The 22,510-nt window shown below is 63.2% G+C and overlaps 3 protein-coding genes across 6 annotated transcripts; 1 reads left to right on the forward strand and 2 right to left on the reverse strand.

Annotated features, from left to right (window-relative positions):
* The first annotated feature begins 26 nt into the window (after positions 1–26).
* Positions 27–19,063, forward strand: THPO (thrombopoietin). 4 transcript variants are annotated; one of them, XM_086843264.1, is made up of 6 exons: positions 27–186; positions 16,614–17,058; positions 17,862–17,989; positions 18,073–18,159; positions 18,364–18,528; positions 18,634–19,063. In XM_086843264.1, the coding sequence occupies exons 2-6, from the start codon at positions 17,019–17,021 to the stop codon at positions 18,844–18,846; spliced, it is 633 nt and encodes a 210-aa protein (XP_086699390.1). In that variant the 5' UTR covers positions 27–186; positions 16,614–17,018; the 3' UTR covers positions 18,847–19,063. The 4 variants fall into 4 exon arrangements, with proteins under 4 accessions (XP_086699390.1, XP_023788684.2, XP_023788683.2 ...); XM_023932916.2 differs by lacking the exon at positions 27–186 and having other exon boundaries at positions 16,924–17,058; positions 18,364–18,936; XM_023932915.2 differs by lacking the exons at positions 27–186; positions 16,614–17,058 and having other exon boundaries at positions 17,149–17,989; positions 18,634–18,936.
* Positions 1,847–9,727, reverse strand: CHRD (chordin). The gene is made up of 23 exons (XM_086843263.1): positions 9,453–9,727; positions 9,013–9,116; positions 8,366–8,492; positions 7,845–7,982; positions 7,651–7,768; positions 6,664–6,760; positions 6,419–6,560; positions 6,205–6,345; positions 5,635–5,717; positions 5,400–5,547; positions 5,196–5,302; positions 4,992–5,108; positions 4,748–4,904; positions 4,415–4,656; positions 4,213–4,326; positions 3,772–3,984; positions 3,596–3,689; positions 3,449–3,505; positions 3,262–3,365; positions 3,024–3,126; positions 2,751–2,905; positions 2,491–2,584; positions 1,847–2,328 (listed from the first exon to the last, which is right to left on the reverse strand). The coding sequence occupies exons 1-23, from the start codon at positions 9,580–9,582 to the stop codon at positions 2,261–2,263; spliced, it is 2,853 nt and encodes a 950-aa protein (XP_086699389.1). The 5' UTR covers positions 9,583–9,727; the 3' UTR covers positions 1,847–2,260.
* Positions 19,064–19,345: 282 nt separating the features above from the next.
* Positions 19,346–21,984, reverse strand: POLR2H (RNA polymerase II, I and III subunit H). Its single transcript, XM_086843268.1, has 5 exons — positions 21,749–21,984; positions 21,196–21,279; positions 20,419–20,512; positions 19,969–20,052; positions 19,346–19,852 (listed from the first exon to the last, which is right to left on the reverse strand). The coding sequence occupies exons 1-5, from the start codon at positions 21,819–21,821 to the stop codon at positions 19,735–19,737; spliced, it is 453 nt and encodes a 150-aa protein (XP_086699394.1). The 5' UTR covers positions 21,822–21,984; the 3' UTR covers positions 19,346–19,734.
* Between the last annotated feature and the right edge of the window lie 526 nt (positions 21,985–22,510).

Raw genomic sequence — 22,510 nt, forward strand, 5'->3', positions numbered from 1 at the left:
GGCCGCGCTCCGCCTCCGCCGGCAGCGCCCGGCACCGGCGGCGCCCGGTACCGGCACCGGCGGCGCTGGGCACCCGGTCCCCGGCCGGGTCAAGGGGAGTCCGGCCGGAAACTCTGTCCTATGGCGGGACCCCGTCCACCGTGGCCTTTGCCCGGGATGGCACCCGTGGGCAACCAGTGGGTGCAGGTGAGGGTAAGAGCTGGCGCGGGTGACGTGACCCAGGGCCATCTTCCCCCGGGACACGTTGCTCCCTCTTCCCACAGGTACAAGGGGTTGGCGTGGGGCTGGGCGCTGCTCCCTTGTGGGTTCCCCCTGGTGAGGTGTGGGAGGTCCGTGCTGGGACTCTGCAGATGGTCACCTCCAGGCTCATGGCCATGCCTGGCTGGGGGACAGATTGGTGGGGGCAGAGTGCCTGAGGTCTGTCTTGTCATGAAGGGCATGGGGGCACCTGTCAATGCCCAAGGAGGGCAGAGCACCTTGGCACTGTAGGGACTTCACCACCGCAAAGCTGTCAGGGAGCTCATCCTTACCGTGATGCTGCTCAGTGTCCCGGGACTGTCAGCTCCCAGGGAGAGAGGTGGGCTCCACTCTTCGTTGCTGAACTTGCTGGGCAGTAGAGGCTCAATCCTCTCCAAAGAGGCACACGGGTAGAGCTTGGCACCGGCAATCCTTGGGCAAGGCGCTCCGGCATGGCAGGCTGGCTGCCGGCACCTCAGTCTCACCACCGCCACAGGCTCAGGGGCAACCGAGGCAGCTGGCCGAGCCGCACTCACCCTCCTCCCCAGGGCACAGGATTGCACCTTTGTGGCAAGAACTGGGTGCAAGGAAAGCCAGAGCTGTGGCACTGCTGAGCTGGTGCTGCGGGATCAGGAACGGGCTAGTTCTCACTGCCCAGGTGCCACCCTCTGGTTTGACGTTGGCACCCCCAAGGGTGGGTGACGATGGCTGGGCTGGGGGCTGGGATATGTCCTGTGCCAGTCTGGGAGGGTTTATTGCCCAACATGAACCAGTTTGAGGCAGGGAGGTGACAAAATGGGTTGCTTGCTCATTGTATCTCCAGGCACGGAGCTCCCTCCTTGCTCGTCAGCTCCTGGCACTGCCCCATGGCAGCAGGGATGTTCATCCGGAGGGGAAGCCCTGTGCCAGGATACATGCTCTGCCCACTGCCACCAGCGTGCCTGGCTGTGGGCCACCAGCACACTGCAAGGCCAGCACAGGTGATGTGACCCTGCTGGCACAGGTGCCTGCGTGGCTGTGGGTGCATGCCGGGCAGAACACCCAGTTTTGCATGCAGGGCTCTGTCCCAGCCCAGTGTGCCCTGGTGCCATCCTTCTATGGCTCTACCACTGCTCCAGTTTAGCAGTACTAGGGGTGTCTGGGGTTGTACTGCCCCAGAGCATGCACAAGGCTCTGCCCTACATAACCATGGGTGGCTGTGCCCAGCCCTGGGCACGTGGCTGGTTATGGGTGCTACAGGACAAGGGCCTCTATGGGTGGCAGCTGGACTGGAGCCCCAGGCTGGGCTCTTCGTGCCACCATGGAGGTGTGGGGAATAGACTCCTGCTGTCCCTGTGCTAGTGGGCACCATTGCCAAGCACTGTGTTGGCAGCCTCCACTGTGGCCAGAGGTTGGCATCATGGCTCCAGCTGTGGGCACTGTACACTGGTCTTCTCCAGTGCCACCCCCGACCCATAGGGGTGTGTCCTCATCCTGGCATTGGCTTTCACACCCCATATCCCCAGTATCCATCCCCAACCCCAGCAATGCCAAGGCCTGCATGTTCCCCATGGGCTGCAGGGGCACAGCCCTGTGCCTGTTACTGCTAGGAAGAGACAGGAACCAGGAGGGCAATAGCTCTGGTTTTAATAAATACATCTTGACTCCCATCCACTGGCACCATAAATTATGTGAGAAACCCGGCCGAGACAGGGTGAGTGCAGCAAACAGGAGCCAGAGGGACTTTACACTATGTACACCATGGGCACAATGCCCGCCGGCCAGGGGGGCTTGGAGTGGCAGGGCAGCAGGTGCCCCAACCTCCGTGAGCCCAGCTGTTGCCCACTGGCATGAGTGGGTGGGGCGGTCCTGGCATTGCAGTTGTGCTGAGATGGGGTGCCCAGGCTGGGGGCCTGGCCATGTGCACCCCACTGTGCTCCTCTGTGCCCCCTGCCCAGCACGGGCAGGGGCAATAAGTAGTGGGGCCCCCCCATGCCACCCAGCGTCGCCGTGTGCTTGCCCCGCTCTGGGCAGCAGTCACTGCTCAGTGGCTCCGTGACTCCACCTTGGCATCGTGGACCTTCTCCCGTGCATCTGAGGGGGCATCCAGGGCTGGGAGGGGAAAAGCGGGGCTGAGAGATGGGCACAGTGGGTGCCAGGAGGGCACTTGGGGTGGTTGTGCCAGCCTTGGCTCAGCACCAAGGAGACTGGGATGTGCAGGGGCTGCCGCAGAGTGTTTGGGCAGTGGTGCTTGTGTGTGAGCACTGCACTTACCACGGCACTTGGCACAGCAGGGGTTGTCCCTCGTGGCAGGGCTAGCGCAGGCGGATGGGGGGCACTCCTGGCGCTGGCAGTGCGTCTCCCCTGACTAGGGAGCAGAAAGAGAGGCTGAGCAGTGGGGTGTGGGGGCAGCAGCTCCTTGGGGTGCTGTGTGTGTCCAGGGTGCTGCTCTCCCATCCATTCCCAAAGCCCTGGGGACTGGGCACAGTGGTGCCTTCCACTCCCCTGGTGCTGGCCCAGGCTGGCACACTCACCACACACCAGCACAGGATACACTTCATTTCTCCAAAGGGGGGCACAGACGGGTGCCAGCTCTCATTGTTGAGGTACCAGCGGCGCCCGAAGCGGCACGCCCGCGGTGCGTCTGCCTGCATGGAGTCAGCCAGCTCCGGGACACTCTTCTCTGGGGCTGCAGGAAACGGAACTGGGAGGATGGCTGCCTGTGGCAGGGCAGCCTGTGGCATTGCCAATGGGGGCCCACAGGTGCTGTGCACAGAGAACACATGGAACAAGAGGGGTGAAGGTACCTGGGCACTGCTTGCAGCAGTCAGAGGGGCTGGCACGCACGGGGTTGGCACAGGTGAGCCGTGGGCACTGCACCTTCTCGCAGTGCACTTCACCTGTGGTACCCTGCAGGGAGGGCACGGGGCTCACAGGAGGCACAGGGCAGTCAGCTCTCCATGCCCTGGTTTGAGCCCAGTGGGAACTGAGAGCAACAATAGGTGCCAGACCAGGCTGGGGGGCAAGTCTGGAACACACACCCACCTTGCAGGTACAAATGGCACATTTGATGAGGCCAAATGGGGGCACAACAGGGTGCCAGCGAGTGCCAGAGCCTCGCCATGTCTTGTCACCATCGAAGTAGCAGCCTGGGAGAGGAAGAAGAAGTCACAGTCCTTGTGACTCAGCCTTTGCAGAGCTGCTCTCTCAGTCCATGCCCACAAGGACTCACCCTCGCTACTGTCTCGTGCCCTCTCCAGCTTCAGCTCTTCCTGCTCTGTCTTCTTCTCTACAAGGCAGAGGAAGGCCATGAGGGGGTGCACATGATGCCAGCAGCAGTCTCTGAGAGGGATCCCCACCCAGCCTGTCCCCCAGGTACCTTCACAGATGGGGCAGCACAGCTCTTCGGGGTGCACCTGGTGGGTACAGTTGAGGGGCTGGCACAAGATGGGGTCGCAGATCACTGTGCGCTTCTGGGGACAGCAGGGATGGAGCTCATTACAGAGGGGCCCTACTGATGATTGCTGCCCATTCAGCACAACCCCCAGCTTGTACCTGGCAGCTGCAGATGGAGCACTTCTTGTCATAGTCAGGTGCCCAGCGGGTGCCATGTGCCCGGTGCTGACCCTCAAAGAAGCAGGAGTTGGGGTCCTTCTTTAGCTGCTCCAGGTCCCTGGTCTTGGTGCTCTCAGAGAGCTCAGCCTGCCCCAGGGACTCCCCTGGTGCCAGGCGGGTCCCTCCTGCATGGCACTGGTTGGGAATGTGCACCTGGAGGGGGCAATGAGCAAGAGGTTACTTCCTATGCCAATGCCTGGCTGCCCTCCATGGTCAGGGCTGGTGAAGGAACCACCCATGACCACGAAACACATCAGGCTGTACTGCTGGGACCTTATAACAGAGTGACCCTGTGCCCTTCCACCCTGCTCCAGGCAGTGCCACCTGGCTGCAGGCAGCAGTGGAGATGGGTAGGGGTGCCCTGCCCCGACAAGGACCTACCCGTCCCCGCATCTCCCCATTGGGGTGTGCTTTGGTGCTGACTTGCAGGAAAGCAGTGCCCTGGGCCAGGTGCTGCAGCAGGTCGGCATCCAGGTCCTTCACCACCCCCTGAGCCTGTCGTGGCAAGAGGGACAGCAGGGTGGGGATAAGGTCTGGCCCAGCCCCTGCTGTGTGCTGCACCCTGACCGGGTGCCCACCTCACCTCAGTGCTGTAGAAGCCCTTGAGCAGGCGCTTGTGCTGGTGGGGGCGGGTGCCCATCTCCCCCAGCTCGGCCACCCCATGGATGTGGGCACTGACGGTGCCGTCGCTCGGGCGTCCCAGCCCCGCCACTGAGATCTCGTAGTGCAGGTGGCAGTGCTCATCCAGCGAGAGCCAAGCGTGCCCCCCAGCGCCACTGTGCACTGGGGGGGACACCAGCTGCCCCGCCAGCGCCACGGGCATCTCTGCACACAGACAGGGACCGTGGGAGGGTGTGGTGGTGTGTGGGAGGGCTGCCCCGCTGCCCCCCGTTACCACCCCACGTGTCCCTGGTACCTGTGTAGCGTGCGAGCAGTCCACTGTAGGGCAGGGAGATGATTTGGCCCCGCAGCTCACCCTCTGCCCAGTCTTTGGTGGCCACGTTGAGGAAGAGTTCATTTTGTAGGAGCATGTGGGCATCGCGGGCGCTGGGGCTCTGCCAGGCACCCCAGGCCTGCCACCAGTGGGAGACCAGGCAGGTTGGGACAGGGACTCACCCAAAGTCCCCCTGCCATCACTCCCAGCATCATCTAGTGCTTACCAGCCCATCCTTGTAGCTGGGTGTCATGTCAAACAGGATGTTCCTCTTGCTTTTCCGCCGGGGTTTGGTCTCCAGTGTGATGCCCACCACCTCGCTGGCAGTGCCCACCACCTGCACCTGTGGGTGGGGTGCCAAGGGGCAGTGCCAGGGTGGTAGATATGCCTGGAACCCTTGAGAGGGAAATGGGTGCCCACCACCACTTACCTGGTACTCCAGGGTGCCGTTCTCATGCAGCGCCAGTTTGGCTGAGCCCACTGCCCCTGTCTTGGTCGGCAGCAAAGCATCCGCTCCGCATAGCACACTTTGGATGGCTTCAGCCCGGGGAGAGAGGCACAAGGGTGGGTGAGATTGGCACAGGGGTGAGCACAGCAATCCCCCTGCAGCCTAGGCTGCCTGCCCTGTGCTCACTGTCACAGCTGCGGCGGGTGGTGATGGTGCCAGCCAGCTGGCGTGCGTGCTGGCCCTCCGTCTCAGCCACGATGCGGAGCTGCCCCTGCACCAGCCACTGCAGCTCCTGGGCAGACAGATCACTCAGCACCTCTGCAAAGTCGGGGTCCTGGCAGGGGGGTAGAGTGCCATGGGTCAGCCCTGCTGCTCTGGGCACCCTAGCTGCCAGGACACGTGGGGGACGAGAACGCTTTACCTCCACAGTGATGTTGGCGTGGACCTCCCGTAGCATCTGGCCCTGGTGCAGGATGCGGACCCTCAGTGGGACCCACGGGGATTCTGGACATGGCAGAGGGGAGTGGACCCACTGGACCAGGGGTCTGCAACCACGGTCAAACCCACACCTCTGTGCCTACCACGTCCAAACCCCAGGCACTTGCCTGCTCCTGTGTGCCTGAAACCTCACAATTCCCTCCAGCATGCCTTAAATCCTTGCAAACCCACATTGCAAACCTATCCTTCTTGCACAATGACCCTCACACCCCATATGCTCTGCAGCACCCCCAGCCCCCCTGCTCAGGTGCACACCATTCCCTCCCCACCATGTGCACCCCAAATCACACAACATACAGTGTATGCACACTTCACCCTCTACTCCACCCCACACACAGCCTCTATACCCACCTGAGCCCCATGCCCAGCCCAGCCCCCCATCCCAACCCCACAGATGCTGACCCATGCATCCTGAGCCGCAGACATGCCATGCATCCCTTCAGGTCTATGCAGCCCCCTCTGAGCAGTGCCTCCCTTCCCTGCCCGCTCTCACCCCTTGCTCCAGGCTCCAGCAGTCCCCGGGCCATGAGGATGAAGTGCAGGTTGTTCTCGGTGTCGCTCAGTGTCAGCATGGCCATGCCCCCAGCACCCAAGTGCGAGGGGTCTGACGAGGTGAGGATGGCACCGAATGTCTCTGTGCAGGGACAGGGGCATGAGGGACATTCTGATGGGCACCCACTGGGTGTGCATGCGGGAGCTGGGCTTACCTGCAAAGAGTGCCCGGTGCTTGAGGATGTGCCCATGGACCTCTCCGGAGGGCTGTGTCCGTGTGATCAGGGACACACGGAGTTGTTCCCCCCGCAGCAGCTGGATGTTGGCTTTGGACACCGTCCTCCACATTCCGCAGAGCTGTGGGTGATGGAAGGAAGGGCTGGGTGGTGGCTGGGGGGCACAGCACATGTGCAGGTGTCGGAAGGGACACCGCGCCCCCTGCCCTCCCAGCCCCTCTCACCATGCCGTCCTCGGGGGCAGCGCTCTTCTGCACGGGGTGTTCAAACAGCACGTTACCCTCGGGGTCACTGAAACGCACCCGGCTCGGCCGCCCCAGCCTGTGAGCATCCAAGGGGTGAGCAAGGGCCATGGATCTGCCCTTCCCCTCCCCCGGCACCGCCCTCACTCTGCATCAGGCACAGGGGTGTGTCAGAAAGGGCACACGGGGGTCCCCGGCGCTTTGGGGTGGGCAGGAGAAGGATGACATTCTCCTGGGGTGCCAAGTGCCAGGCTCTGCCCGCCCATTCCAGGACTAGCCCAACACTGCTGTCCTGCCAAATGCCAGCTTGGCATGGATTCTCTGGGCTCCCCTGCCCTGGAGCGGTGTCTAACTGGCACAAAGCAGGATGAGGGTCTCTGCTGGGAAAGGCATCATGGCAGGACCCGCTGGGAGCTGAGTGTTCTGGCTGTAAATAAGGAGCATTTTCGGCTCTGCTTGGCTCCCCCTGTCAGAGCTGGAAATTAGTCACCACTTTACTATGCAAAGGGGCCTGGAAGCAAGGAACAGCAGAAGAAACTGGAGCAGGAAAGAGGGAGGGAGAGGAGAGGCTCTGCTGCTGGCGGGCATCCGGGGAGGGCATGGCAAGGATGGGGAACCCTGGCAGCAGTGCCAAGGCACTGCCCACCGGCAGAGCCTGCAGGGTGGCACAGCAGTTCTCCCAGCTGCACCCACGGGAGCCCTGGAACCATTCCCATTTCTTTCCAGTCCAGATCTGGAGGCAAATGGGTGAGGCTGGGCCGACGCTGTGGGTGTGCCGAAATTCTGGCCGCTGACCTAGGCTGGAGCCCAGCACATTACCGCCCCCCTCCTCCAAATCTCTCACTGTCAGTGCAAGGCTGTGGCACCATGGGGGGATGTCAGGAAGGAAACTGAGGCACAAGCACTCTTGCATCCCCCCTTCTCCAGAGAGCTGCCTGCTGTGCAGGCTGGACAGGGGACAGGACTCACCGCTCGTAGCTGATGGAGAAGAGCAGGGAAGAGCGCAGCAGGGTGAAGCGAGCCTTGGCCACGGCGCTGGATGTGGGGTGCCACGGCTCTGGGCCACTCGTCAGCAAGGCCACAAACTCTGGGGAAGAGATGCTGCTGATGAGGGGGTGCATGGGGGGTGCCCCACACTGCTGCTGTCTGGGTGGGTGGCTCACCTGTGCGGGCATCGTCGCGAGCCAGGCCCTCAGAGCTGAGGTAGGAGCGGTCGTTGTAGGGCTTGTCCAAGTCATCCTCCTTGTCCTGGAAGTACTCAAAGGTGTCGAAGCGGAGTGCAGGGCTCTTCTCTGAGGGGCCTGGCAAGGGTGGACACAGGAGGAGACCATCACACCAGGCTGCTTGTGCCCAAGAGCTTGGGGTGGGGGTCAATAATAAATCACCCCTTTTGAGATAGACCAAGACGTGCCCTGTGAATCACTGTGAGCTCTTAGCTGGGGCATGTTGTGCACAGGCACATCAACGGGCAGGGCATTTAGCCCTGTGTGCCTTCCCTGTGCTCCTTTCAGGCTCTTCCCATCAGGGCTTTCCCCTGCCCATCATATCACGGGCACTGATGACTTTCATAATAAATTGACTATCCCTTTTCAGGGGGGTGCACAATGCCCCCTTTTCCCAGGCCTTTGGGGGATCCTGGTGGACTGGTGGGGGGTCCCTGCAGAAAAGCACCCACTCTCCTCACCTTTGGGGCAGGTGTGGCAGCAGTGTCCAGGCAGCAGTGTGGCCCGGGGACAGGCAGGCACGGGGCAGTCCTGCTTCATGTTCTTGCAGTTCACTTTCCCCACGGGCTTCCCCCGGTGGTTCCTCTGCTGTGGGGGGCCAAGAAGACCCCAGGAGAGCCGTGCCAAGGTGTGCCAGACCATTTCTAGGTTTGCCAAGCCATGCCCTTCCGGCATAGCCTGGCTTTCCCCATCTTTTTCCATCTGGAGCCCTGGACACCTTGCACAGTCCCCAGATGCCTGTACGGCAGCCAAACCCGGGCCCCCTCCCCAGAGCCCCTGGCCTCCTGACCAGCTGTGAGTGGCCCCGCCAGCCCCAGCCTCGGGGGGCTGCTTGGAGGGAGGGAGGGAGGGAGGGAGGGGGCCGGAGGCCATCCCTGAGGAGGGGGAGGAAGAATGAAGCCTGATCCTTTAAATCCCCCCTCTCCTCCCCCCTGCCGCGGGGGAGGACATCCAGGTGTCCGGCTGGCTGCAGGGATCCCGCTTCCCTCTTCCATGGGAAGGAGAGGAGTGTATTGAACACGGGTCGAACTCCCTCCTTGCCAGCCCTCTCCCCAGCAGAGCCGGATCCTGGGGGTCTCCCAGGGAAAGGGGTGTGTGGGGCACTCACCGGCTCGCAGTGACAGATAACGCAGCGCATCACACCGAAGGGCTCCCCCAGGTCCGGGTGCCACGTCTCCTCCAGAGCATAGAAGTGCCCCCCGAAGGCGCAGCCTGCGGAGACCCCACCACCACCCACCGCCGTCCTCGGTCACCGCCGGGCCGCGGGCACCCCCCTGCCGCAGCCCCGGACCGGCCGGCACCGCCCCGCCGCCCGCTGCGCTCCCGGTGCCGGTCCCAGTGCGGGTCCCGGCCAGCCGGGGGGCCCGGGGCGGAACGCGGGGCGCCCGAGGAAGGGGGGTGCAGGCATGCGATGCACGGACGGGGGTGCGGGTGGCAGGGAGGGGGTGCCCGACGCGGGATGCGTGACGGGGGGTGCGGCAGCGGCTTGTACGGGACCGGGGGTGCGCGGAGCGGGGGAAGGAAGGGTGTAGGGCAGGGGGCTCCTACCTGCCGCCCCTCCGGGGGGCAGCGGCTCCGTGTCGGGCCGGATGGGCAGGGCGAGCTTGGGGCGGGCGGCGCGGCCGGGCAGGGGCCGGAGCGGGAGCAGGGCGAGCAGCAACAGCGCAGCGGCGCGCATGGTGCCGGCCGGCCGGGGCGGGCGGACCGGGACCGGAGGCGGCGGCGGCGGCGGGGAGGGGGGGCCGGGCGCTGCCGGGCGCTGCCGCCGCCTCTGCCCGGCTGCCGGCTCCGGCTCCGCTTTATAGGCGGCGGCATGGGCAAGCGGGAGCTGCGAGCCCTGTGCAAACAAAGGCCCCGCTAATGAGGCGCAGGCAGCGGCCGGCCGGGGGGGGATGCGCCCCCCGCCGCGCTCCGACCCCCCCCCACACATACCCCCGGGCCCCGCCACCCCCGCTTGGCACGGGACGTCCTGTCCTGTCCCGTCTTGCGGCACCCGGGGCACGCGGCTGCCCCGCCAGGCGGGGGTACCCCCACACTAGGGATGTCCTGGGGATCCCCCCCATTCGTTGCTCCCCTCTCCCCGGGGATGCGGTACCCCCGAGCGCAAAGTACCGCTACTCACGTGCCAGCCCCGGGGCACGGGGAACCTGAGGGACGGAGGTTGCAACTAGACGATGTTTACGGTCCTTTGCAACCCAGCCCAGTCTATGATTCTATGATATAAGCCTCCCTCAGAACATCGGGCATCCTCAGGTTTTGATCATCCTGGGGACATCCCCTCCCAATTCACAAAGCACCCTCTGGGATATAAGGCACTGTGGAGACACCACCACCATCCACACCCCTCCCACAGAGCTTGGGGTGTTCCTGAGCACTGGACGTCACAGGTATGCCCCATTCACATTCCCCTTTTCAAGGGCATGAGCCCCACGAAAGTCTTCTCATCCAGATAAACCCCGTCGGGAATAAAGCATCTGCAGGGCACACCCATTCAAATGCCAGTCTCCTCAATCTGTGTACGGCATCGGGCATCTCCTGGGCACAGAGCATCCTGGTGTCCCCACATCCACACAGTTCACCTGCAGTCACGAGCTCTTCCAAGGCTCATTGCCCCCCACTCCTCAGACATGAGACATTCTGGGGAACTACTTCATCCATTCAGTGCTCATCCCCAGGCCTCTTGGCACCCCAGGACAGAGGGCACTGCAAGGCACTGTCCATCCACTGTTCCCCTGCAGCAAGCCCTTCCTCCATCCTCTCAGCACCCCTGAGCATGGGCTCCCAAAACAGCCAGCTCCCTCCCCAATCCCACACTGCCCTCTGTGAAGGCACAACCAACCCCCGCCAGCTCATACCTTCCACATTCCTAAATTTCTCCCACTGCTGCCCACCCTGGGCAGGGCAAGGCTCCAGAGTAGGACCCTGGGCTCCGGCCCACCAGTGACAGGGGCTGCAGGGGAACAGGAGCCCGGCCCAGGGAGAGAAGGGGCACCTGGTGGGGGGATGCAGTGAGAGCAGCACCAGTCCCATTCTTAACCCACACCTGGGCTGGTAAGGCTGGCAGAGATTGGCAGCAAGTAGGCACCACAGAAAAGTTTGGGGAAAGCATCATCCATCTGGGGAAACTGAGGCATGAATTTAGGGGAGGGGGAGTCTATGAGAAGTGGGGGCAATTTATGTCACCCCTGTCCCTGTTGCCACCCCCGAGGGTGGCAGGGAGAGGCTGAAGGTGGTGGGTGCGTGGCAGGCGGGCGCTCGGCAGGGGGAAGGCGGGTGGGGAGGGGAGGAGGGGGAAGCGCGGGGCTGCCAAAATCAACTCCGGGCGGTGCAAACACCCGGCCAGCTGCGCGGTGTAGCTAGGGAAACACGGCACAGCTGGAGCACAACAGGCCCCTGCCTCCCCAGAAGGCTCCTCCTGGGCCTCCCCGCAGCCCAGCGAGCAGCTGGGGGGGCTGCAGCCCACCGCCCCCTGCCCCAGTGCCAGCATGGGGCTGCCCATCTCCAACTTATCCATGGCTGCCCCATCCCATTCCCTGCGCTGGTCTGGCACACGTCTCCACGCAGTGTGACACCTCTTCCGGGCAGGGCAGTGGGACAGGGGGCTTGGCCTTGCCGGGGACCTGCCCGTGGCACGAGCTGGCAGAGGCAGCAAGGAGTAGCTAGGCTTACCCCGGTGGGACGGCCCCCTGGCATCACCAGCGCTGGGACACTGCCAGGACCTGGGGCATCCCCCGGGCATGGCTGTCCCTGACACCCTGCTGCTTTCAAGCAGGTCCTGCGAGCAGCGACCATGCCTGGCAGCAAGGCACCCCTTGGCCCCGTGCCCTTCCCGCGGTCCCCAGCGGTGTCACTGACCTGTCCCCTCTCCTCTCTCCCGACGTCCTCGCTGGCCGAGGATCCGGCGACGCGGAGGGCAGGGAAGGGTTGGGGTCTGTGTGGCTGTGCCAGCGTCGCTGCGCGGTGCCCGCTGCGGCACAGCAGCGGCTCTGGGGACGGCGGGACGTGAGCGGGGCTGAGCAGGGAGGAGGCGGGCGATGGCTCCCAGCTGTCCCGCCGGTGCCAGGAATCCGGTGCTGGCTCTGTGCACCCAGAGCTCGTCACAGTCTCCTGGCTCGTCTGCGGGACACGGGGAAGAGATGAGGGAAGCTCCCTCCCCTTTCCCGGGGAAAGGAAGGAGAGACGGGGAACCCGCCTGGCTGCAGCCCCTCAGCACGGGGGAATCTGGGGCATGGGGTGCCAGAGCGAGAGGGGCTGCAAGGGTATCCGGCACTGCCAGGCTGGGAGCAGGGTGGCATGCTGGCATGGGGCCTGTTAGGTCAGGAGGGTGCTGGGCATCCCTGCCTGGGAAGGGCCTTGCCTGGGCATCCCTCGTCCACAGCCAGGGTGTGCCCTCATCAGTAGGCAGAAGTGGCTTGACAGCCTTGGGGGTCCCTGTGCTCTTGGAGAGGGGATAGTGCCAGTCAGTGCTGGGAAAAGGTCCTGGTCCCACCAGCTGCTTCCCAGCACTCACACATGTGTGCAAGGAGCAGAGCCCGGCACAAAGGCACCTCTGAGGCTCCAAAGCTGGGCCTGGCACCGGCACATCCCCAACGGGGCTGCCAGCTGTGGGCAGCTGGAGCTGGCTGGAGCTGCACCACGATGGAGATGGCTGGCCATGGGCAGCCTCAAGCCTGGCACTTTCAATCCTCCACGATCTCTCCCAGGGTGGGAACTGGCTTGTCCTTGGTGGGGAGGTGATTGTCCCATGGGGTGTCTCCTGTCCCATCAAAGTAGAGGTGGGAAGCCCCAATGATGTCCTACAGAGCAGCCTGTAGCTCTGCTGGGGCTTTGTGGGCACGTGCCCTGCCCAGTGGTGAAGGTTGCATGGAATATTCCAGAGGATCGTGGTGCCAGGGCTGTGCCATGCCTGGCGTGGGGGCATCTCAGCAGGCGCTCACCCGAGCTCTGCCCTCCGCAGCTCCCATTGTCTGCCCTCATTAGCTGCTGCCTGCTCGCGGCTTTGAACATGAGCCCGGCTCAGGGCGACAGGAAGGAGCCTCTGTTCCCCAGGGATGGAGTCGTGGTGAAACTGGATGCCCTGGGCCCCCCTTCTCACAGCCTCCCGCTGCCTTCTGGGCACCCCAACACACCCTCCAGGCATAAGCCTGAAGATGGGAAGGCCTATGGGGCACCCCCTCTCTCCAAAAAGAGCCCCCCTTGACTGCCCCGCCCCGTTGCGGGATGCAGAGAGCCGTCACCCACCCCAAAGCTTTGTGCCCAGCGTGGCTTGTGCCGTGTCTAATCCCCCCGGCCTCACACACACGCGGCGGGGCGGGGGGGGCTGTCGTAATGGGTGGAAATATCTCATAATTCACGTTGGACACAGGGATTACAGCCGTTCCGGCAATATTTGCACAACTGGTAGGCGACTTGCAGGGCTGGGCCATCCCAGATGAAGGCCAGGGGGGTCTGGGGATGGAGGGAGTTTTAGGGGTACTAGGTACGAAAGGGGGATGCAGTTTGGGGGGGCAATGGAGCGGGGGAAGTTGGCTGTTTTCTGTATGTGAACACATGGAATTTATTATGGAGGGTGCGTTGCTGACACGGTGGGGGTGGCTGGGGCTCTCGCCTTCATCTCATCTTGCTGTGGTGGCCACAGCTCAGGGAGTGGAATGGAAACCCCAAAACAGTCTCATCTGCCATGCCCAGCAGATCCTGGCAGTGTCCCAGAGCAAGATACCTGTTCCCAATGCCCAGTCAACCCCACAGAGCTCCCTGCTCACAGGAGCACCCAGAGGTGCTGGTGTCCCCCTGACCCCAAATGTCCCCTCCTCAAAAGCTTTACAGGGTGACCCCAGCAGGAGGAAGGCGGGGGGCATGTGGGGGCCTTGTTTGGCATGGGGATTAGCAAGCTCCCAGAAGCGATGGTGGTCTCCCCCCTCCCCACCGGACATGCAGGCAAATATTTGTGCCCAGACTTCGCAGGACAGCGAGAAGGAATTTCATTCTTGCGCCCACCTGCGGCTCGGCTGCCTGGCATTAACCCCTTCTCCTCTCCATGGGATGGAGGCGGAGGGACGAGGTGCCCTCTCAGCAGGCTCCGTGCGCCCCGTTGGAGTGGAAAGCTTGGCTGAGACGCGGGATGGTAGAGGAGGCATAATGGAATCACCCCTGATGCCAGCAGAGGCGCTGGCATTAGGTGCCCTTGCCCAAGGCAAGGCGAGTTAGCCCATGGACATCCTCTGGGCAGCACCGAGGGCTTTGTGCTGGGGTGCTAGGCAGCAAGCGGCTTGCTGAAAATTGGGAAAGGTAAAACCCTGCCATCCTTCATCCCCAAGCTGCTGCACCCCGACCAAGGTGTCCCTTGCCAGTCCGTGTCCCGGCAGCGTGGGTGTTCTCCTGGGACGGCTGTCTGGGAGCAGGACAAGAACCAGGTTGCGCGGGGAGTAGGATTTGCCCACGGATGTTTATTGGCAATTTGCATATGTAGCAAAAACGCCCGGAGGGTCCAGGAGGGACCCTGCTCCCGGGGACTGCCCGTGCTCGGGGAGGGGCAGCCCGGGTAGAGGGTCCCCCGCTGCCTGGCACCCAGAGAGCCCCGCTGTGCTCCTTTCCCTGGCCCCGGAGCCAGCTGTGCCCTGAGCAAACGGGGCTGTTTGCTCACGCCGGGATTAGCCGCTCTCTTTGTTCCTTTGACTTTCTCTTTCCTTTATGCCAGACCCTTTTATGGGGGCTTCAAAGGGGGCTGAGACCCCCCCCTTTCCCTGCCCCTGGAAGGCCAGGTTTGTTTCCCATGCTAGCATTGACATCCTGCGGGTGCCCACCGAGCACATCTGGGTGGCCTGCGGGGACAGCAGCTGTGCCACCGAGCCACAGTCTCCCCCCGCGGTCCGGCGTCTTCCTCCTCTTCCCCCCCTTCTCTGACTTCTGGCACCTCCTGCTGTCTTCAGCACCTTGGCAAAGTGGGTGCGAACGGCTGTCCCTGCAGCGGGATTCCCAGCACTTTGCACCCTGTAAGGAGAGGTGGGAATCTTGGCACCGGGATCCGGCCAGCTGTGCAGCCCTGCGGCCCCCGCCCGGCTTCCTGTCCCCTGCCAGAGCCCGGCCTGCCTGGCCGGAGCTCCCGTGTCCCCCTGGGGTCCCTGTGCCTCACTTACTGCCCCCACACTCTCTCCCTCTGCAGCACGCAACATCCCTGCGGTTGGGCTGGGCCAGAAGCAGGGGCTCTGCCCCACATCCTCCTCTGCCCCCTGGCAAGGGGCAGCAAGTGCTGGCACTGCCCTTTCCAGCAGAGGAATACCAGGCTGCCCACAGGCACAGGCTCACGCTGCCTGCCAGCTTCTGGCATTGTTGAAAAGGAATATTTTGGAGTAAAGGGACTATTGTGGGCACCTTAGGCTGCCCATGGGGGGTCTATTAGACCTCCAGTTCCCAGTTGCTCTCCAGTTTCCCCTGATGGGTTTGTTTGCCTAATCAAGAAGGAATGCAGGGCACCGCAGCTCTCCAGCCTGGCATCGCCAATGACTTTGCACCCGGGGAGGGACAGGGAATGGACGTGGTGGGGGCACGGCAGGGACTGACATGGGGACGGCGGCGGGCCCGAGGCCAGCGCTGGCAGAGGGGCTGACGGGCGTGATTGCAGCTTGTCACGTCCGCAGAAGGGCCACGGCCGTGTGGGGGAAGCCTGGAGGCGTTTGACCCCGGTGCTCACGGGTCCCATTGCTGCCAGCTGTGCCCGGGTGAGCCGGGGCTGCCAGTCTCGTCCCTGGGGTCGTGGCAGCCGCTGGACCCCCCATCCAGGCACCCTGCAAGGTGGGCTGCTGTGGGCTGAGCAGGGCACGGGGCAGGTGGAGCGGGGCTGGGGTGTTTACTTTAACTGCTGTCACCCGGCCAGGCGCTGCCGGGAACTGCTGTCCACAGGGACGGGGGTGGGAACGTGCGAGAGTGTGCGAGGGCCGGGGTGTGAGAAGGAAACGCACTCGCTGCAGGGAGATCGGGAGCGAGAGGATATGTGCTGGGAGGTGTCCTGTGCTGGTGTCCCCCGAAGGGAAGCCTTGGGGGGCTGCTGGGGTGGAGGGTTATCTGAGCGTGGTTATCTGGCACTCGCTGCGTGCCAGGGAAGCGCACGTGTGTACACGCAGGTTTGAGGGTGCACGTGGTGGGTGTGCACACATCTGCAGTACTGGGGGGACACACACATTCATGTGGGCATGGGGATGTGCACCCCACGCCAAAGTGACCGGTGAGAGCTGACTTTGCCAGGGAATGTCAGAGCCATGCCAGGGCATGGTGCTGAACAGGCCCCTGGTGCTCCCCCTACCCAGAGAGGGGGCATCTGTGGGTGCCTCACCCAGCCCACTCCCAACCAATACCCCTGGTGACACATGGATTAGCCACGACCCCTGTGATCCATCGCCCTCCCCAGCTCATGGGGATCCCGTGAACCACAGCCATCCCGGCAATCTCCAGCTCCTCGAGTCACCTCTGGTGGATGCAGGAGTCAGAGCATGCCTCTGTGGGAGGGTGAACAGGGATGGGGTCTCACTGGGTAAAGGTCACCATGCATGAAGTCCACCTCTGGGAGAGGGTCACAAGGAGTATGGTCCACCTCTGGGAGAGGGTTTTTGGTGGCTTTCATACCTGGCTGCCACAGCCAGGAGCAGAACCTCATTAGGGCTGATGTTCCCAGGGCTGTCCAGTGCTGGGTCACTGAAGCCATCCCTTCTGCAGGTACCCTGCACCCCTGGACAGGCACAGCTGAGGCACTGACCACTGAGGTGCTGGCTGCTGAGTGCTCAGCCTGGAGGCAGGTGAGCAGCCACGGAGGGCGCCCAGGGACGCCCTTCCCGTGCCCTGAGCCAAGGGAGGAAGCGGCCGGAGGCAGGAAGCCTTCCCCCGGGCCCGGGGCCCCTGCTGCGACTTTGCTGGAAGGTCAGCGGCGACACAACAGGAAATCGTGCTGCCTCGGCTGGGCGGCCAGGCCGGAGCCACAGAGCCGCGCCGTGCTGTCCTGGGCCGCTCCCGGCCTCCGGCCCTCCGTCCTGGCTGGGCGGCTCGCGGGGAACCCGCGCCACCACTGCCCTCCATGGAAGGGGGACGGGAGCCAGGGAGCAGCCGCTGGCCCCAGGGTGGAAGATGCAGGGCCGAAGCCCCCAGCTGAGCATGGAGCTGAACAGTGAGTGTGTGGCTAAAAGGGGGGACTGGGTGCGCAGGAAGGGACGGTGGATGCTGTGGCCCCACAGCCGGAGTGTCCCCTGCACGATGAATCCCACTGATGGGCATCAAACCCCAAGGGTGGCTCTGGGCTGGTGGGATCCAGCCCCTGCCAGCATGAAAGGGCAGCCAAGCATCTCTCCATGCCCATCCTAGGAAAACAGGCTGCACTGAGGATTTTTGGGGACAGGTGTAGTGCCAGGGCAGGCAGTGAGGCAGGCAGGAGGATGCAAAGAGGGCACTGGAGAATCTGTCAGGATGGGCAGTTGCTGGGCACAGTGGTGTGCAGCGGCACTGGGGTAGGCAGTGCTGGCAGGGGAGCACTCAGCCAGGGCAGTGGCCAGGAGCAGATGTTCCCTGTGGGACACTGCAGGCTGGGATTCCCCGAAGTGCACATGACGCCTGGAACTGCTCTTGGCAGGGATCCGGAGGGCTGGTCCTGGTCTGCACAGGGAGTACAGCCCTGCTTCCTTGCCTGGAGCGTGGCCGAAAAACCTGGCAGACATGGCTGTGCGGCCCCTCGGCACACACCACTGGCATGGAAACCCCGGCTCTCCCCCGTGAGCACTGGGCACCCCTCGCTGGCTGACAGGAGAGCAGCACCGAGCCCTCCTCAGCCACTCACACCTCCCCCTGCACCCCCACCACGGGGCCATCAAGACCACCAAAGGGCTGGGGAGAGGACTTGCCACTGCAGGCTTGGCTCTGGGCTGACACTGCCCAGGGAGGCTGGCACAGCGCACAAGGCAACCCCATCTCCTCCAGGACTGCTCCTCCTCACATCCTTCCTCCTGCACGTGAAAGAGGACCGTGCCAGCCCAACACGGCTGGTCTGTGACAACAGGCTTATCCAGAAGTACATCGTGGAGGCCAAGGACATGGAAAAGAGAGTGGTGAGGATACAGTGTCCCACAAAACCCAAGCCCAGGGACATGCACACTTCCTGGCACCTCACCTTGACATCTCTCCTCACCAGGACCAGTGCCAGGCCCTGCCTGCACTCAGCTGCCCTGCAGTGCTGCCCTTGGTGGACTTCACTTTCCAGCAGTGGAAATCCAAATCGGTGAGAGGGGCCGGGAGGAGGGTGCTGGCATTGGTGTGCTAACAGGACTGGAGAAGGAACCTTGGGTTGGCTCAACCACCAGAAATGCTGAACAAGATGCTTGTAGGCATATCTGGTGGCACAGGGAGGATAGAGGACCCCATCCAGACCTAAGGTGAGCACAGGAAGCAATGAGACCCTGGGGGTCACTCTCTGCTCCCTCAGAACGAGACCAAGCGGCGGGAGATCCTGTGTGACCTGGCCCTGCTGGTGGGTGCTGCAGCAGGGGCCCAGGGCCAGGTGAGCGACGAGTGTGGGGCCAGGCAGCTGAGCCAGCTTTACCGACATGCCAACTCCTTCTTCCTGCTCCTGCAGACCTTCAGCTGGGAGGTGAGACCTCCCCACATGAACCAGAGCATCCTGGCACTGGTTCCAGCTGGGCTGGGTTGGATGCAATGGTGTTTGTCACCCCTCTGTCCCACTCTTGCCCCTCAGGCAGGACACTGGGAGCCCAGCTGCTCCCCACACTCCATGGAGCAGACCCACATCACCAGCATTTTCCTCACCTACCGGCAGCTGGTACAGGGCAAGTTGCGCTTCTTCTTCTATGACTTGGCCAAGGTCTTGTGCAAGCAAGGACAGGGGGACAGCAGAGACCCTCCATGCGGGGCCCAGGGAGGGTGCACACAGGGTTCAACCACAAAGTGATGCTGGAGCAATCCTGCAGGACACTAAGCTGTGCTTTGGGTGCCCAGGAAGATGCCCACAGGAAAAGGGTTGGCACCTGTTCCTTGAGTCTTTATCAACCGTGCAGCGCATGGAGGCAAACAGTGACACTCATGTGCCAGCAGGCACAGGCCCTGCTCCTATCTGGGCAGGCACCTCTACTGTGAATGCTTTTCAATTAAAGAGCTATTTTTCTAAAGAGTTGTGTGTGTCCTTGTGCCCAGGCTCAGGGAAGAAGCCAGCTCCTGAGACATGCTCCCAGTTCTGCCCAGTGCCCACTGCCACCTGCAGCAGCTGCCAGTGCTGCAGGATCCTCCAACACGGCCCCACACAGTGCCTGAGCTGCCATTTCTCCTCTCTGTACCCACCTACCTCAGGTTTGGACTCCCCATTCCTTTGTGAAGTGGCAGGGTCCCCCTTTTGCCCCTGCACAAGTGTATCCACTCCCTGCCAGCCTCATCTCTCAGCAAGCAGAGCCAGATGCAGAAAACATCCCAGTTTAATCAAAACCAAGGCAGCCTGCCTCAGGATGGTTCCTGAGAGAATGGTCCCCAGTCCCCAGAGGCAGGCAGGCAGCTGTCCCAGTCCCGATGATTCTGGCCAGAGCCAGGGCTGTTGAGCACAGGTGAAGGTGAGGCGATGCCATCAAGCAAGACCAGAGCACCCAGCATGGTTTTCACTCAGATGTCAGGCACCTCTCTCCTCGTGAACAGACGTGGATCCCAGCAGGAGTCGGAAGACACTGGGATGAGGAGGGGAACCGCTTCTGCCTCCCCAGCTCTGAAGAGGCTGAGCAGCATGGATGCTGGAGCAGAATGTGGGCTCTCAGGACTCCAGCTGGATGTCTGTGGGGCAGCCCATGGAGGTGTGCTAGAAGGCCAACTTCTTCATCAGCAGGTAAACGCGAGAGTCCACCTCAAACCCGTGCAGGTTGTTTGCGTCTCCCTGCAGCCGCATGAGCAGCCCTCCGTAGGACACATAGGCAGAGCTGAGGTAGAAGGAGAGCAGTAGTGAGAGCAGGGAAGCCCATGGGAGACCCGTGCCGAGATCCCAGTGCTCCCCACTCCGGGGCACTGCATCCCCCCACTCCAGACAGGCACTCACAGGCGTGTGGCTGCCTCTGTGGAGGTCTCGTCCCCCTCGATCCGGTACACCTTGCCGTACATCACGTACTCAAACTGGTCTGCCCTGCAACAGCACAGCCCCAGGTCAGCAAGGAATCAAACCTGGCTGTTTCCCCAGCCAGGGAAACAGTGTCCTCTGGGAGAAGTTACAGAATGAATACAGATTGGAAAAGACCTCTCAGATCATTAAGTCCAACCTGTGACTGAGAACTACCTTGTCCACTAGACCAGAGTGCTAGTGCCACATCCACTCTTTCTTTAGACATTTCCAGGGATAGTGACTCCACCATCCTCCTGGGCAGCCCACTCCAATGTTTAATCACCCCCTCTGTGAAGAAATTCCTCTTAGTGTCCAACCTGAAACATTCAACCTCAGCACTTCACTTTTTCCCTCGTCCCTGCCCACGTGGGTCCCAGCTGGGCCCTGTACCTGGATGGCCGGTCATCTGTGGGGTTGTACTCGCCATCATCCAGCGTGCCGTCTTCATACAAAGTGCTGGCGATGACCAGGCGGAATTTGTCCCCTGCAAGGAGACCAGAGGAGCAGTGAGAAGAGCAGAGCACGGCCAGAGCAGCAGCAGACACAGCCAGAACACGGGATGGTGGCAAAGGGCCACCCTGGCAAGGGATGCTAAACAAGCTCTGTCCCTGCTACCAGTCCTCCAACAGGATTGTGGGGAACATGTGAAAGGTCACACTGGATCCTGTGTCTCCTTGTTCCCCACATCACGGAGGAAACCAGAGCCACAAGGATGCCACTGCTGGTGTTTTCAGGGGACACAACAAGATATTCACGTATATCCCCCCAGAGGGCTTGGCTGGACCCTGGGCAGGAACATGAGCCCACTGCAGCACCAGTGTCAGCCCTTCTGTGTTTCATTGAGGGTAATATTCTCTTTTCTGCACATTTAGTGTATTTAGCTGCAAAAGTTAATTTTAGGAGGTCTGCCTTAAAGCTTAAAGCTGCTAAAGCAGCTTCCCCAGACAGCATCTGTGAAAAAAGGGGCAGAGGTGAGCCCAAATGCACAAGAGGAGGTGAACCAGAAACCCAGCTCAGCCCCAGTACACTGGGAGTGCCCTGAATCTCCTGTCACCTGGGGACAACACAGGGGCACAAGGAAGTCTGAGACAGCTTATTCCTTGATCACAGCAATTCTGGGCTCCATCCTCCCTATCCTCGCCCTGTGCTAGGAGCACGATGGCTTACCGAGGTCCACGGGATAGATCTGGATGTTCACGTCCAGGATGAGATCCATCTTGAAGGACTCGCTCTCGCAGTGCAGGCGCGACACTGGGGAGAGCAGCAGAGTCAAGGACCCGGACAGAGAAGACCCCCGAGGGCTGGGTTGGAGCAGGGTCGTCTTCCCATCCTGGGCTGGCACCGGAGCCGTTTTCGGATGGGTTTGGGATGGATGCCGGAGCCCGGCAGCTGACGGAGGTGTGCACAGGCAGGGAGAGGAAGGCGCTGGGGGGGGACCGCAAGGCACGGGGCCCGCGGGGGTGCGGGGGGCGCGGCAGCCGGGCCGGGGAAGCCCTGGGGGAGCCCTGGGGGAGCCCTGGGGGAGCCCTGGGGGAGCCCTGGGGGAGCCCTGGGGGAGCCCTGGGGAAGCCCTGGGGGAGCCCTGGGGGAGCCCTGGGGAAGCGCTGGGGGAGCCCTGGGGAAGCGGGGCGCTCCGGGGGCTGGCAACACGCGGAGGGGCCAGCGCCGGCGGGACGGGCGGACGGGGGACCGGGGAGAAGCGGGCCGGGGCCCAGCTCACCGCGGTCGAACTTCTTGCCCTCTGGGTCGATGTCCTTCACGTCGAAGATGTCCTCGAACAGGATCCCGGCCATGGCAGCGGCTCCGCTCCCGCTCCGCTCCCGCCGGGCGCACACCGATTACGCGCTCGCACCGCCGAGACGGGGCGGAAGCGGCTTCGCGGTGGGCGGGGCCCCGTCCCCGCCAGGACCGGCGGGAGCGCGCGCCAGCCTCGTGCCCGCGCACCCGCGCGCTCCCGGCAGGGGGCGCTGCGAGGCCGCGGATGGAGCCGCGCGCCGCGGCCCCGCCCCCGGCACGGAGCGGGCACGGCAGCGCCCCCTGGCGGCGGGGACGGGGAGTCCCGGGAGGGGTCCGGGATGTCCCGGGAGGGGTCCGGGATGTCCCGGGAGGGGTCCGGGATGTTCCGGGAGGGGTCCGGGATGTCCCGCGGGGCTCTTGCAGCCCTCGTCCCACACCCGCCGCATGGGACAGAGGGGCTTCACCCTCGCCCCCCCGATCGCAACTGGACATCGGTATGATGAGCTTTGCGGACTCAGCCAGAGATGGGTTTCGGGATTGCAGTCCCTGCCGGCTTCTTATTCCTCACCCTTATGGCGGGGAGGGACGTGTGACACCGTCCCCCGTGTCCTGCCGATGAACCGTGAGGGGAGCAGGGGGGTCTGGCACGGCCGGGGGCTGCTCACACGTTGGGCTCCACGGGGTGCTCCATGCTTGGCATCTGGTCGGGAGCTGCCGGCGCAGGTTCAAGAGTTCAGCCCTGTCC

Source organism: Cyanistes caeruleus, chromosome 10 (genome assembly GCF_971803275.1).
Source record: "Cyanistes caeruleus chromosome 10, bCyaCae1.hap1.1, whole genome shotgun sequence".
Classification (NCBI taxonomy): Eukaryota; Metazoa; Chordata; class Aves; order Passeriformes; family Paridae; genus Cyanistes; species Cyanistes caeruleus.